Here is a 13899-nt window from a genome sequence, read left to right as displayed (position 1 = left end):
TTAAAAAAATAGAAGAAAGGAAGGAAGGAAGGAAAGAAGTGAGGATGATATAATCATATATAGAGAGTGCGGGGGTTGGGGGCGAAGTCGCATCCTCTCTTTTCCTGTCTCTCATACTGACCATGAGGTTCTTCTATAACTTTCATTTATTTGTTTTAATGTTTTTTTTTAATTAGTGGCCTGCTTAGCTGATGCCTGATACAACAATGAGGGCCGCTATTTATATTTCTGTAAAGTGTTTTTAATCGGCTTCTTCGTTCTCCCTTCTTTTTCTTCCTCTTCTGCTCCTTCTTCTTCTTCTTCTTCTTCTTCTTCTTCTTCTTCTTCTTCTTCTTCTTCTTCTTCTTCTTCTTCTTCTTCTTCTTCTTCTTCATCTTCTTCTTCTTCTTCTTCTTCAGTAATTCTTCTTTTTCTTTTTCTCCTCTTCCTCCTCTTCTTTGATCCTCTCCTTCTCGGTTTTCTTCTTCTTCTTCTGCTCCTCCTCCTTCCTCTTTTTTCACCTTCTCCACCTCCTTTTTCTTCTTCTCCACCTCCTTCTTTTTCTTATTCTTCTTCTCCTCCTTGACAAACGGTACGTAGAGGGAGGGGCTATATCTACAAAACGTTCAAACCTAAAAATCCGCGGATATAGAGGGGGTGGGGGTAAAAATGTTGAAACCCTCAAAAATTCACATTCATTTTCGAGAGGACTTTATTTATTTTCTTCGATTTGGGATTTCCACATTTACAGATCCACTTTAATTAGATTTGGCTTGTATAAATTCGATTTCTTATGCTATGACAAATTGGCAACGCGTAAGATGACACTTTTAAAAATGATCAACATTTATCTTACCTGTCTGCTAACTTCTACCAGTCTATTGTGTTCAGCTGCGGATCGGACAGAATATCCGTTTATTTGAGCATATTCTACCAAATTTTTGGGAAATTCGAAATCTGATCATATCAATTTACATAATTCTGCAAAATGAATGACACTGGAGGTCGGAGACTGTGGATTGGGAACCTAGATGAAAGGATAACTGAGTAAGATTTTTGTTAATGGTGTCCCACATGTTCAGAACCGTGTTAGTAAATTTGTGTTGTGTATTGCAGTGCTCTGAGAATTTGCCATCGAAAAAATAATGAACTAATGAACTATCAAACGTCATAAATATTTCTTTGGTAGATTTTATTTTAAAAGATTTTACTGTGATGAAATATAAGGTTACCTTAACATTTTTGGGCAATCAGTAGAGTTTTACTTTTAGAGAGTAGGGGGCCGTTTCTCGAAACCGTCATAACTACAAGATCAACGACATCTCGCCACTGTCACGCAACTTGTCAGCTAAGTGTTTCACGAAGCCGTCTTTGCCAAGATGAGCGACAACTTCCGCGACAAGCGAGTTGTCACTGCTCCGAACCTGTCATATCTTTTTAATTGCTGTAAAGCGCCATCACAAGTCAGTTCGTTGCCATTCCATGGGCCGCGAAATGGACGATTAGTTTCACTATCATTTTGAGAAAAATATAGACGAGTTCGGTACGTAATTCTCTGGGATGCGAAATGCAAATGTACAAAAGTGAGAATACAAATTATACAGAAACTTTAAAAAGCTGAATATAAACATTAAATCACAAATCATTAAACTATAACATATAAATAAGAGAGGTAAGAATGTTACACACCGTTTTCCATAGTCGATCCATAGTCTTTTCTTAGGATACCGTCATACCTTTGGGGCCTATGTGCATTATTATTCCCTCTCTAATTACTTCTTCCAAATTATATTTTCAATATCAAATCAATTATATAACGAGTATTTATGAGACTCTAGAATAAAAACTGGCTGAGAAAAGACATTTAGCCTAAAATTCCTCGTCACAATAAACAAAAAAGTACGTATTGATAAACTATCACATTACGGTATCCTTCAACTAACTTTTGATTCGACTGTCGAAAAAAAAAACACTCACCGGTTTTTCTTCAATTTAAGAATCTTTACAGAAATATGCAAATCGTTTGATGATGTAAATATGATAATGACACTATTTATTATTTATTTTAGGAGAATTTATATGTATATATTTCTTTTTGAACAATTTTAGCCCCAAAACTTGTTTTGGGTTATTCTTGGTAAATCAAATGGATCGTGACAAAGACTATGTTCTTGAGCTGCTAGTATCGCGATATATCGATATCATGTCTGTCATGGCTTTGTGAAACGGTTTATCCGCTTCATGACATCTCCGTAGGTCGCCGACAAAGATATGACTGTCATGGAGTTGGTTTCGAGAAACGGCCCCCAGATTTCTAGATCTAGACTAGATTCTAGATCTAGACCGAAAGCTTCAGTCTCTATGCCGTCGGTTGTTCCACTGAGACTACGTCTGGCTCCACTAGACCTCCGGTTATAGAGACTGAACGATCGCCTATGCCAGCCTATGTTGAAGATATCACGGCTAGATTTTAGCCGTTAGGCCCCTCCCACAAACATGACAAACTTGCCACGGCCGTATTGTTATGCCCCCAAAATCCCCCAAAATGTCATTTTACCTCGTGCATATCCAATTTTACATTAGGCCTAGGCTATAATACATCGGTTCCACTTACTTACTTGATGGAAATAATCCGTTTAATGGTCCCTTTTAAGGAAATTATGGGTCAAAATCGACATCCATGTTGAAAATCTTGCAAGCCGTGTTAAACTCTCGCTGCCGTCAATCTCATCCCTTCTAGTCTACGCCGAAGGCAAAATGATTATGAAGGAAAAACTGTGATAACGCCATTACGAACATGTAGATGGCGCACAGTTTTTCCTTCATAATCATTTTGCCTTCGGCGTAGACTAGAAGGGATGAGATTGACGGCAGCGAGAGTTTAACACGGCTTGCAAGATTTTCAACATGGATGTCGATTTTGACCCATAATTTCCTTAAAAGGGACCATTAAACGGATTATTTCCATCAAGTTAGTAAGTGGAACCGATGTATTATAGCCTAGGCCTAATGTAAAATTGGATATGCACGAGGTAGAATGACATTTTGGGGGATTTTGGGGGCATAACAAAACGGCCGTGGCAAGTTTGTCATGTTTGTGGGAGGGGCCTAACAGCTAAAATCTAGCCGTGATATCTTCAACATAGGCTGGCATAGGCGATCGTTCTGTATCTATAACCGGAGGTCTAGTGGAGCCAGACGTAGTCTCAGTGGAACAACCGACGGTATAGAGACTGAAGCTTTCGGTCTAATCTAGATCTAGACTTTAAAGCCTAAAGTAAAGCCAAAGGAGGGGGTTTCCGGTCAAGTTCAGACAAACTCCTATTTTTTGGACTCTTTACTTCCTATTTATTATCATTTCTTGTTCAAATCATAAAGCAAATGTTACTATTATTTAATAAAAAAAAGAATCCCAGAAAAAAAAATCTTGAATTGCCATGACAATATTCATTTCAATTTTCACTGTTTTGACAGTTATCTGCCTAGCGCCTAGACAGAAATAACCGTCTGATTTGGTCATTTCTTTTATAAAACTAACATTTGTTGACATTCCCAAATACAGACGGTAACCCAGGGATCTCGTACCGTGGGGGTGGTTAGAGCCACCGATGTACATCTTTTCGTTCAAAACATTTTCTCCCCGATTTTCTTTATTTAGATCTTATTTTCTGATTTCTAAATCAGATGTAAATTAGGTCGGTATATATACATGTACCTCCTAATTACAGTTTTCAAAATTTGCTAACCTATTATAGAATGTGAAATTTACGGACTTACTTATTATGAGTTATCCAATTTTATCTCTGAACCGTGAAGCAGTACGTTCATGCATTCAAACTATTACCCGGCGGCTGATATATTTCCGGTTCAACCTACCAAAACATAGCCAATGGCCAATCAGAGCACTCGTTTCGTGGGAGTTCGTTGGTCAAGCCGGGCTGACTCGTACGTAGCTACGGTAGCTATTGGACATTTGAAAAGAAAAAATGAATATTAATCAACTAAAACCAAGACGGATAATGTTGACGACGAGACTTTCTCGGATTAATCATTAATTTAGGATCTAAATGAGCAAGCTATCGTAAGTCAAATAAGCTATATATATGTTATTTTTAATTTTTATTATAATTGCAGCAGTTATGAGGATGTAAAGAGTGAAAATCTCGTTGCATATCTCATTCATCGCGGTCCGGTCGAACCGAACCATTTGTTCCGTACAGTCCCGTACAGTCCCGATAGGCCATACTTCAGTCTCTATAATCGGAGGTCTAGTGGAGCCAGACGTAGTCTCAGTGGAACAACCGACGATTAGAGAGACTGAAGTTTTTGGTCTACCTAGCGCCTAGCGATCCCCAGCTGATCTATAGCACTAGCGGGCGGAGCAGGTATCCCACAGCTCGCCATGCCGAAAACTATCTCTGCAGTGATCGGCAATTGGAATCTGAATTAGACAGAGATATCGTGTGTGCTCTGCGGTGTCCGGCTGCATTGATTTAATACATGCAATGAGATACTTTTGAGCTTGCGACTCACACAAAATCGGGCTCTAAATCTGAAAATTTTCGAAATAAAGCTCATTTTATGGTACCCATATTCCTTACAGACACGTGTAAGATACTAGATTTTTCAGATTCGGGTAGTGGGTAAATGTGGTTCTTCAGTGACTCTGGCATGTTATGGTATGTGTGGGATATGTGATATACTATTGTGCGATGTATTTTAAAGGCATGTTACCATGCATCCAACGGACCGGCCGAAAAACTGTCGACGGTGACGGTCCTTTACTCTAGTAGGGTCTATATTTTTTGCAAATTTCTAGTATGAGTATGATATTGATAAATCGGGATAAATTGCAATTAGAAAATAGATTCTCATGTATTTTGATATCGTATAGATTACAGACAAATAGTCATAATCATATCTAGAAGACTAGATTATGTGACTTGCAAAATGCCAAACCAAATTGCAAAAACATGTACAAATAGCCTCTCCTTTATTAGTTTTGTTTTGTTATTTATTTTTGCAGATTCACCTTGCTGAAATTGTTGCAGAGGTATGGAAAGATTGAGCAGTTTGACTTCCTATTTCACAAATCAGGACCGAACCAAGGGAAACCAAGGGGCTACTGTTTTGCAAGCTTTGAAAATAGAACGGTAATTCTAATCTTTCTGTGACAGAATGATCATAGTAGTTTCACTATATCTGCATTGTATAAAAGCAATAAGTTTAGCACAATTCATCATGTTAGATGTGTTTTATATGTTCAGTAACATTTTACTTGTACAGCTGAGCTGTTGTTTTAATCATCTTTTGTTGTAATTGCTGTGATATTATGAGTCAAAATTTAGTCACTTTGTAATGCACAGCTCTGTTACAAAACGGTTTGAAAAGCACATTTGTATGTCTTTTGTAAAAAGGTTAATTTTAGCTTTACAGTACCTGAATGCATTTGATAAATGCTCTTTTGAGTGAAATGCTGGAATTAAATTGTTGATTTAAAAAGAAAAAGTGTATACATAATTTTATTGTTAATGCTTACCGGTACATTGTATGGGATAATGTGTAACTGCCTCTAAAATGTCATATACCGGTATTGCTTTTAAACTTCCCTATGTTCATACAGATATTGCAATATATATTATGTCCTTCATTTTCAGTCATACTGATTAACGTTGACCATGATGTAATTTTGTTTTTGTTTCAGGATGCAGTACATGCCCTCCATGCCTTGGATGGTAAACTAGCTCTTGGAAAGAAACTTGCTGTAAAATGGGCTCATTCACATATAAAGGTAATACTTCACTTGCATCATACCACTTCCCGAGGAATAAAATGCCAAAAGGACACACACAAAAATACTAGCCTGTATCTTTGTCGATTTTCCACACCATTTTCCACATTTGTAGGAATTTCTTCCCAAGATCCTGTACAGGTTGCAGTGCATTGACATCAGATCATGTTAACTTAAAAGGCGACAGATCTATATTTGTTTATAATGACTATAAAATGTTTACAAAAGTAAGATTTTGAAATAATAAGATTCATTCTACATGTAATAAATCATCATGTACAGTACACATATGAGCTCTGCATACAAACCAACGATGTACCAGTAACTTAAACTTGTGTTAATGGCAAATTAAAGAAATATTCAATCGTAATAAACAAATACTCTAAAAGAAAGCAGAAAATTCAGAGAAGCAGACTAGTGAAAGTTTAAATAAAATCAGACAAACAATAAGAAAGTTATGATTTTTTGAAAGTTGTGGTAACCTCCATTTGGCTGCATCACTAATCTCACTTTGACATAGTTTTGGACAACTTTCTCATTTGTTCCAACACAAAATGACTACAATGTGTGATTCAGGAGGGTTATTATTCTTTAGAGGACCTATTTTAACATGATAATATATTATTAGTGCCCCAATGGAGGGGAGAAGGCACTTAAGAGAAAAACAGAAATGACCTATATTTTTTTACATGACAGACGGGAGAGTTGTCCATGTCTTTGTCACAATCCATTGACCAAATTACCAATTTGAGATTTGCATTGATTTAGTGATCTCAGATTTCAAACATTTATGCAACTTATTATTAGTCCATTTTACTTTTTAACTTTCGCAAATTTTCTGTTTCTCATATTTTCTTGCTCTCATACAAATGAAATATTACAAAGGTAGGATTGCCCTTTAAAGGGTCCACAGTCTCAAACATGTAACATGTAAGAGGAGGAAAAATATGTATTGCTGATCTTTCCATTTGTCTCCTCTTCTTTGTAGGCTCCAAATGAACCTGTCCCCCTTGAGAAACCAGAGATCAACTTACATCCCGATAAAATCCCAAGTAGCTTCGGGGGTCAGTCTACAAAGGTACCAGAGGAACCAACTGCAAAGAAGAAGCCTGTCAATTCAAGGTATTATGAGGTTTATTTTGGTTCTACATAATCAAGAATATCATACAGACATACTAAAGCTTTTCAACTTGCACTAATCAGAGTATGTCACAAGAATGAACAGGAAGCCAAAATAGGACATGCCTAGTTCGTTTTTATTGTAATAAGGCATCAAACAAAGCCCATTATTTTCACTCTCTTTAGCTTCATATCGTTTTATTTCGGATTTCTGCTCATTTTTACGTTATACTCAGATGAGTGCAAGACAAAAACATTCAGTATGTCTGTATTTGATGAAATCCATTTTACCCTCTCTGGGGGGTGTTTAAAAAGATCCTAAGTTGAACTTATCTCTAAGTTGGACTTAGCACTTATGGAAAGCCGTTAGCATCATTGAAAATATTTTGTAAAAGTATTTCAAAAGGCATAAAATTTTGATTCAAATCTTTCATATTTTCTATTACCAAGGATTTTTCATGGTCTTGATGTGGAATTTATAAAAAGTCTAAAATACTTCAATTTTCGCTCAAGTTCAACTTAAAGTTAAGTTTGACTTAAGATCTTTGTGAAACACCCCCTGGACAATTTCCTTCAGACTATCACCCCTGAAAACCGGTTCCAGACATCTACCCCCTAGAATTCCTCTCATTACAATTACCGTTGTTACTGTAGGACAACTGCCCCCTTCCATTTGATAATTACCATCCCCACCCAACCCCCTGCCTACACTGCCAGACCCCTTTTTGAAAGTACCTCCATCACCCCTTTGGGTGTAGTTGTCTGTTGGGTAAATGTCAGAGGGAGTAGTTACTTGTTACTTTTAGAGATAATCCCGATGGCAGCTATCATACAGCTAAACTGGGATGTCCGTGCAACGTGCTGGCATAGTGACAGTGCATGAAGTAATTAAAAACAGTGAATGATGTCTATTATTTACAATAAAACGGTGGACGTGCAAGTAAAAACCGAGACATGGAGTCTACAGTAGCTTGGACCCAACAGGAGGAGGCAACGCTCTGATGATGGGTGGAGCAGCCTCCTGGAAGATGGTCACTGTTGGAGATGTTACCGCAGCAGCTGATAGGTGGTTCCACGTCCAGATGGTGCGAGGATAGAAGGAGAACTTAAAGCTATCAATGGAAGCTGGGGGTACTGCATACTTTAGAGGGTGATCATTTCTGCCCAGATATGTAGCTGGGATAATGTGAGTGGGAAAAGGCATGTTGAGTTGATGATGGTGCATCTTGTAAAACAAAGTGGACTGTGCAAGAAGCCTGCGGTTGTGAAGGGTATCCCATCCCAGTTAGTTGACAAGTGCTGTGACTGATGTTATTCTCCGGTAGTCTTGGTATACAAAACGGGCGGCAGCTCGCTGTACTTTCTCAAGACTTTGTATTGATGTCAGAGTCCGAGGGTTCCAAGCTTCACTGCCATACTCAAGTTGAGGACGAACAAGCATTGTGTAGGCTTTGGATTTGATGTTCTTGGTGCACGGTGATAGAGTTCTGCGGAGGAGACCAAGGGTTCTATTGTCTTTCTGGGTGGTGAGTTTACATTGGGTGTTCCATTTAAGGTCATGGGTAATCGTGACACCAAGATACTTGTATTGTTTTACTCGAGGAATTGACTCATTTAGTAGGGTGTAGTCCACTGTGACGGGGTGCTTCTTGTTTGTGATTGACAATGTAGCACACTTCTTGATGTTGAATCCCATCAGCCATTTAGTAGACCAGTCTGCAAGAACATGGAGATCTTCTTGCAGTATATGAGTGTCAGAGGGAGAGTTGATACGCCGATAGATGACACTGTCATCTGCAAATAGACGCATTGTGGACTTGATGTTGAGTTTGATGTCATTGATGTACAGCAGGAAAAGTACGGGGCCGATGACAGAACCCTGCGGTACTCCTGAAGTAACAGGCATCCATGCTGAGCGAGCACCATTGACGACGACAGCTTGATGTCTATTCGCTAGGAGTGACATAGTCCAGCAGAGAGAGTCTCCCCTGATTCCGTAGTAATGTAGTTTGGATCTAAGGTGTGGATGTGGTAAGCGATCGAACGCTTTTTGGAAGTCGAGAAAGACGATATCAGTTTGGCCTCTAGATTGAAGAGAGGATGACCAATCATCGGTAGCTGTGACAAGTTGTGTTGTTGTCGAAAGATTGTACAGGGAGGGAGGGAGGGGGGGGGGGTACCTTTATTGGGGTAGTAGTCTGGGTTGGTAGCCCAGGGTATACAATACCGTTCATGTAGTTTTCAGATCAAATTTTGTGTATAATTTGGTCTGTATTTTGTTTGCTCTTTGGTTTTCTTTTTGTATCAGATAACAAAATATGGGATTTCCCTCCTTTGCTCTAAAAGACACATTAACAAAATGCTTGCGAACAACAACTATTTGATTGAGATCTTTCATCTGTAAATCAATGTATCATACCTTGATATTTGATTATATTTTGCAGTCTAATGTAATGGGAGTAACATGTATTGATTCAGAGCTAATGTGTTTATGATAGTACCATGTACATGTATCTGTATCATTTATTAAATTTACTATGAAAGTGAAAATCCCTCCTTACTGGGTATTATGCAGTGATTTTACAAGTTGTCCTCATTTTGAATTTGTCCATAAATCTGTACAATCATTTATTATAAGCATATTTGTCTACTAAAATAAGCCATGGTATTCTAATATTTTCTGTATCTAATTGATCAATATTTATGTTTAAAACCAGGGTTTTGTACCAACATTGCTACCACTGCTATAATGTATTTCAAATGAGCCATCTTTTAAGGCGAACATAGACCAACTTCCGATTCCTGGACCCAACTATCATATGCACCATGTGCAGTTGGTGATGCATTATGGGACATGGCTGTCAACAAAATGGGACATTGTGAGCAAAAGATAGCAATATACGTAAACCTGAGGTAGTGTAAGTCGAATACCTCGCCTTTAAAAGCATGATGCACAAGAAACTTCATATTTGTCTATTTCTGACAAAATGAAGTAATATCTGAATTTCCTCCCTACTCTTTGTACAGTGTTGAGTCACAGATCAGAGCGATTGAGGGAAAACTGAGAGAGATGGACAGATCAACTTCCAAAGCCACCTTCAAGCCAGTCCCGGTCTATGCTACAAAGAAACCTGAACAACCCAAGGAGATCATCCAGAAGTGTTTACCAAGCCTGATGTCACTCCCTTTGGAACCCCCTCCATCTACCTCCAGCGTGTCAACAGCAGTAACAAGTTCAGAGACATCGTCATCAACATTAGACTCAAACTCATCAAAAACAGAACAGGTAGAGACTAAATCATCATCATCATCGCAATCATTGTCATCACCGTCGTCAGAGCCGTCATCGACCACATCATCAAAAACGACATCAAACGTCTCATCGGCTGCGGTTAAATCACAAGTGACTAATACTGGTAAGAGTAAAGCTTCCGGAAGACCAAAGCCTTATGATAAGAGGTGACAGACCAAAGATTGAGTTAAACCTTTTAAACCGTTGCTACCTGAGAGTTATCGACTCTGCTGCTGGGAAGTGTAGCGCCCTCTCTATCAAACCGCACAACCTTGAGAGTACAGGAAGGAACTTCCATTCAAACGAATTCTGCAGGACCGCTCAAAATTATTTCAAATATTTTGTTTGGTAATGTAGCATAAACCAATAAGATTATGAAGATAGGACCAAATATTTATTTTTAAGTAACTTTCTAATTTTTATTGTCTCCTTGTATTTGTGGGTTTTTTTTCCTCCTTCCATGTTGGTAATGACTTTGGTTGAGAGAGTGGCACTTCATTTTATGATATCCAATTAAAATCGAAAAAATAGCTACTTTATGTCATATATTGATGTGCATTGATAATAATAATAATAATAATACATTACATTTATAATGCGCTTAATACAATGTTTCTAAGCGCAAGAGAAAGAAGGAAGAAAAAGGAAGAAAAAGTGAGAAATACTAAAGAAACATACTAAAGAAATGTTTAACTTATTTTTTGGGGGAACCCCCTCTCCCAGATCTGATAGTCAAGCTCAATAAAAATTATGGGGATACATTTATTATATATTGTTAGAAATGTAATACTGAATAATAAATCCTGAAAAAGAATGTGAAGTAGTGTATGCGGATATTATTCTCTTTTCCATAGAAAACCAGAGGAAAGATGAACCCTAAGAAGAAACCCCAAAATATTTATTTTCAATAACATGAATAGATTTATAGTTATCAAAACAAAGAGTATGTTGATAGGCTGGTGCCATATGAGAAATAAATCATGTTGTAGTTTTAGTTCATACTTACATGAATTAGATAGTTATCATTATACAGTCAAACCTGTCTATAGCGGCCGCCCAAGGGAAAAATAAAAAGTGTTCCTTGTAGACAGGTTCTTTTAATACATGTTTCAATGAGAAACCATTTTCAAGGGAAACCAAAAAATGTGGCCTTTGTAGACAGGTGGTCACTAAAGCAGGTTTGACTGTAGCTCCATCATGTGCAGTCCATATTGTAGTACGATGTTATTCAAAATGTTTCAAAAGGTGCTTTGAGCTTTAAATATTTATTGAAGTGCATTCCAACACCTAATATTCCCCCTCCATAACAGAGGACAACAAGATGGTTCAACCTAGAGTACAAGAACAGAGAAAAAATATGCCTTATAGGCAAAAATGCATGACAGTGTCAATCATTTTGTGCTATACTTTTTACAAGAAATATTATAACCTTTTTTCAGGTATTTTGTATTCATTGCCAATTTTGCCATATCTATTTATTGAAGTGTAAGAAGCCTATGAAACAGTGCATTACAGTCTAAAGAAATGTTTTGAAAATTATAGGCTTGAAAATACCATATTGTGAAACTCGTAAGCTAGATTTTGTGCAGTGTAAAAACTCATAATAGCATACTGATAGGAACTTAAACAAAATAGACATAGTTCAAGAAAATATCTCACAAATTTCACTGTTCTGGAAACTTTAAATTAATGTGATCATAAGTGGTTATTATCATTCATACATTATTTTGACTTTGTGATTTGTATAGCCTATTGTATTTGTATCAAGTGACAATAATGCATTAAAACATTTCTTGTGAAGAAGTAGTTTGCTGGTCCTGTCGTGTTAATGTTTACAAGTTCTGTGCTACTCAATGCTAAGTTTGGTCCATGCTTGGATTTGGGCAGGGTTCTAAATATTGTCTTTCTATTGGAATCATTTTTTTTGTCGGCGGAGGAATTTCATTTAGGTACCTTAACTAAATGTAGAGGCAAGAAAGTCAATCTTAAAGGTAATACAAAGTTTTGGGAAATTTTGAAAATTGGGTGGATAGTGATTCTTTACAATTTTGATATATTTAGATCCCTCTGTAGATGGTTTGTACACACTAGAAAATTTAGCCCCTAAAACACTTCTGCGTTTGAGAAAAATTTAATATAAAGGTTTACCGGTGCTCCCGGTAAATTTTGATAACTTTCAAATAGCGCCTACGGCCGTACAATGGAAGCTGTAACCATGAAAATCTTGGAATATGTCATTCTGATATATACTTTCCAAATGGGAATAGCCAATCGGTCTATTTTAGTCAAGAAGCAATGTTTTATAGTTTAATTAATATCTTGACCTTGAGAGGGAGCTATACAACATAAAGAGTTTATTATTAACAATTTCATAACTTTAGACTCGATTTCAACCGCGACAACGATCACTGAATATTGTAGGATCGCATATGCTTCCAATATGTTCATTTGAACCAAATTCATGACCCCACACCAAAACTTTGTATTACCTTTAAACGCAAAAGGCGGAATAGTTGGTCATGTTTGTGAATTATGAGCTATTTTTTACATATCTGAATGAAAGTTTTGGTAGACATTAAGCCTAATTGACGTACCTAGTACATGTATTGACCAGCTCTATAATAACAATGTGCTTCCACCTCCATTTGATCAATTCTGATTTCCAAAAATTATACATTTTGCATTCCGGACTTGTCTTCTTGGGCAACTACATTTTGCTATTTAAAGATACCTTATGATAGCCTCCATTTACTCATGCAAGTAGTCAGCGATTGAATGAATGATTGGTTGCTGTTATTTGATAGCTCTATGAAGTTGATGGGGTAATCAGTTAGTGTGTGAGTTAAAAAGTCTAGTAATTTACAACTTTACTTATGAAATGAGGGATTGGTTGATTGGTTAATGGATTGATTGGTTTTTGCTTAAAAGTTGAATGGTTTTCCGGTATTTTTTCTCCATTTTTGTTGTAAGTCGTACCTTTTCATGCGTTTGTTAAAAAATAAGAAATTCCCAAATTACAGTCGGGCGAAAAATACGCTTATTTAGAAGCCTTTATGTCATGGTCTGCAAATTGGCTGAGCTCGAGCCCCCTCCCCCCCCCCCCTCACTTTTTGAAAAAGTATGTTAAAGAGAAACAGAAAGAAAGACGGAGAAAAAAAATAAGTGACCTGCCAATGTCACAAATAAAGTATAAAAAATGCTCATCTGACCGTAATTAAATACCCAAAACCCTTGAGCTTCCGGGTCTCTTCCCCCTGGACCCCACCAAGGGCCCTAAGGCGTGCCCCTGGATGCTCATCTGACCGTAATTAAATACCCAAAACCCCTGAGCTTCCGGGGGCGGGCACCTGGATGCTCATCTGACCGTGATTAAATACCTAAAAACCCCTGAGCTTCCGGGGCTCTGCCCCCTGGACCCCACCAAGGGCCCTATGGCTGCCCCCGGATGCTCATCTGAACGTAGTTAAATATTAAAACCTCTGAGCTTTTGGGCCCCCCCCCCCCCTGGAACACGTCAATGGCCTTAAAGAGGGCCCCTGGATGCTCATCTAATCGTTATTAAATACCTAAAACCCCAGAGCTCCCGGGGGCTCACCCCCTTGACCCCCTGCCGAGGCTCATGCCCTGGACCCACGCCAATTTACGCTCTACCTGATCGTTAATACTCCACTTTGAAAAACGTTCCGCGGGGCCTGCATGTAACGTGTAAGACTGGTGG

The 13899-nt window shown here is 37.9% G+C and overlaps 1 protein-coding gene across 1 annotated transcript; it reads left to right on the top strand.

Annotated features, from left to right (window-relative positions):
- Positions 1-836: 836 nt before the first annotated feature.
- LOC100888918 (probable RNA-binding protein 18) lies at positions 837-11987 on the top strand. The gene is made up of 5 exons (XM_030982226.1): positions 837-1026; positions 5006-5132; positions 5684-5770; positions 6759-6892; positions 9917-11987. The coding sequence occupies exons 1-5, from the start codon at positions 968-970 to the stop codon at positions 10350-10352; spliced, it is 843 nt and encodes a 280-aa protein (XP_030838086.1). The 5' UTR covers positions 837-967; the 3' UTR covers positions 10353-11987.
- Positions 11988-13899: the final 1912 nt, after the last annotated feature.

The sequence above is a fragment of the Strongylocentrotus purpuratus genome, unplaced genomic scaffold, assembly GCF_000002235.5.
Source record: "Strongylocentrotus purpuratus isolate Spur 01 unplaced genomic scaffold, Spur_5.0 spur5_scaffold_12, whole genome shotgun sequence".
NCBI lineage: Eukaryota > Metazoa > Echinodermata > Echinoidea > Camarodonta > Strongylocentrotidae > Strongylocentrotus > Strongylocentrotus purpuratus.
Note: the sequence above shows the minus strand (reverse complement) of the source record. Positions and strands in the feature narration are given on the sequence as shown.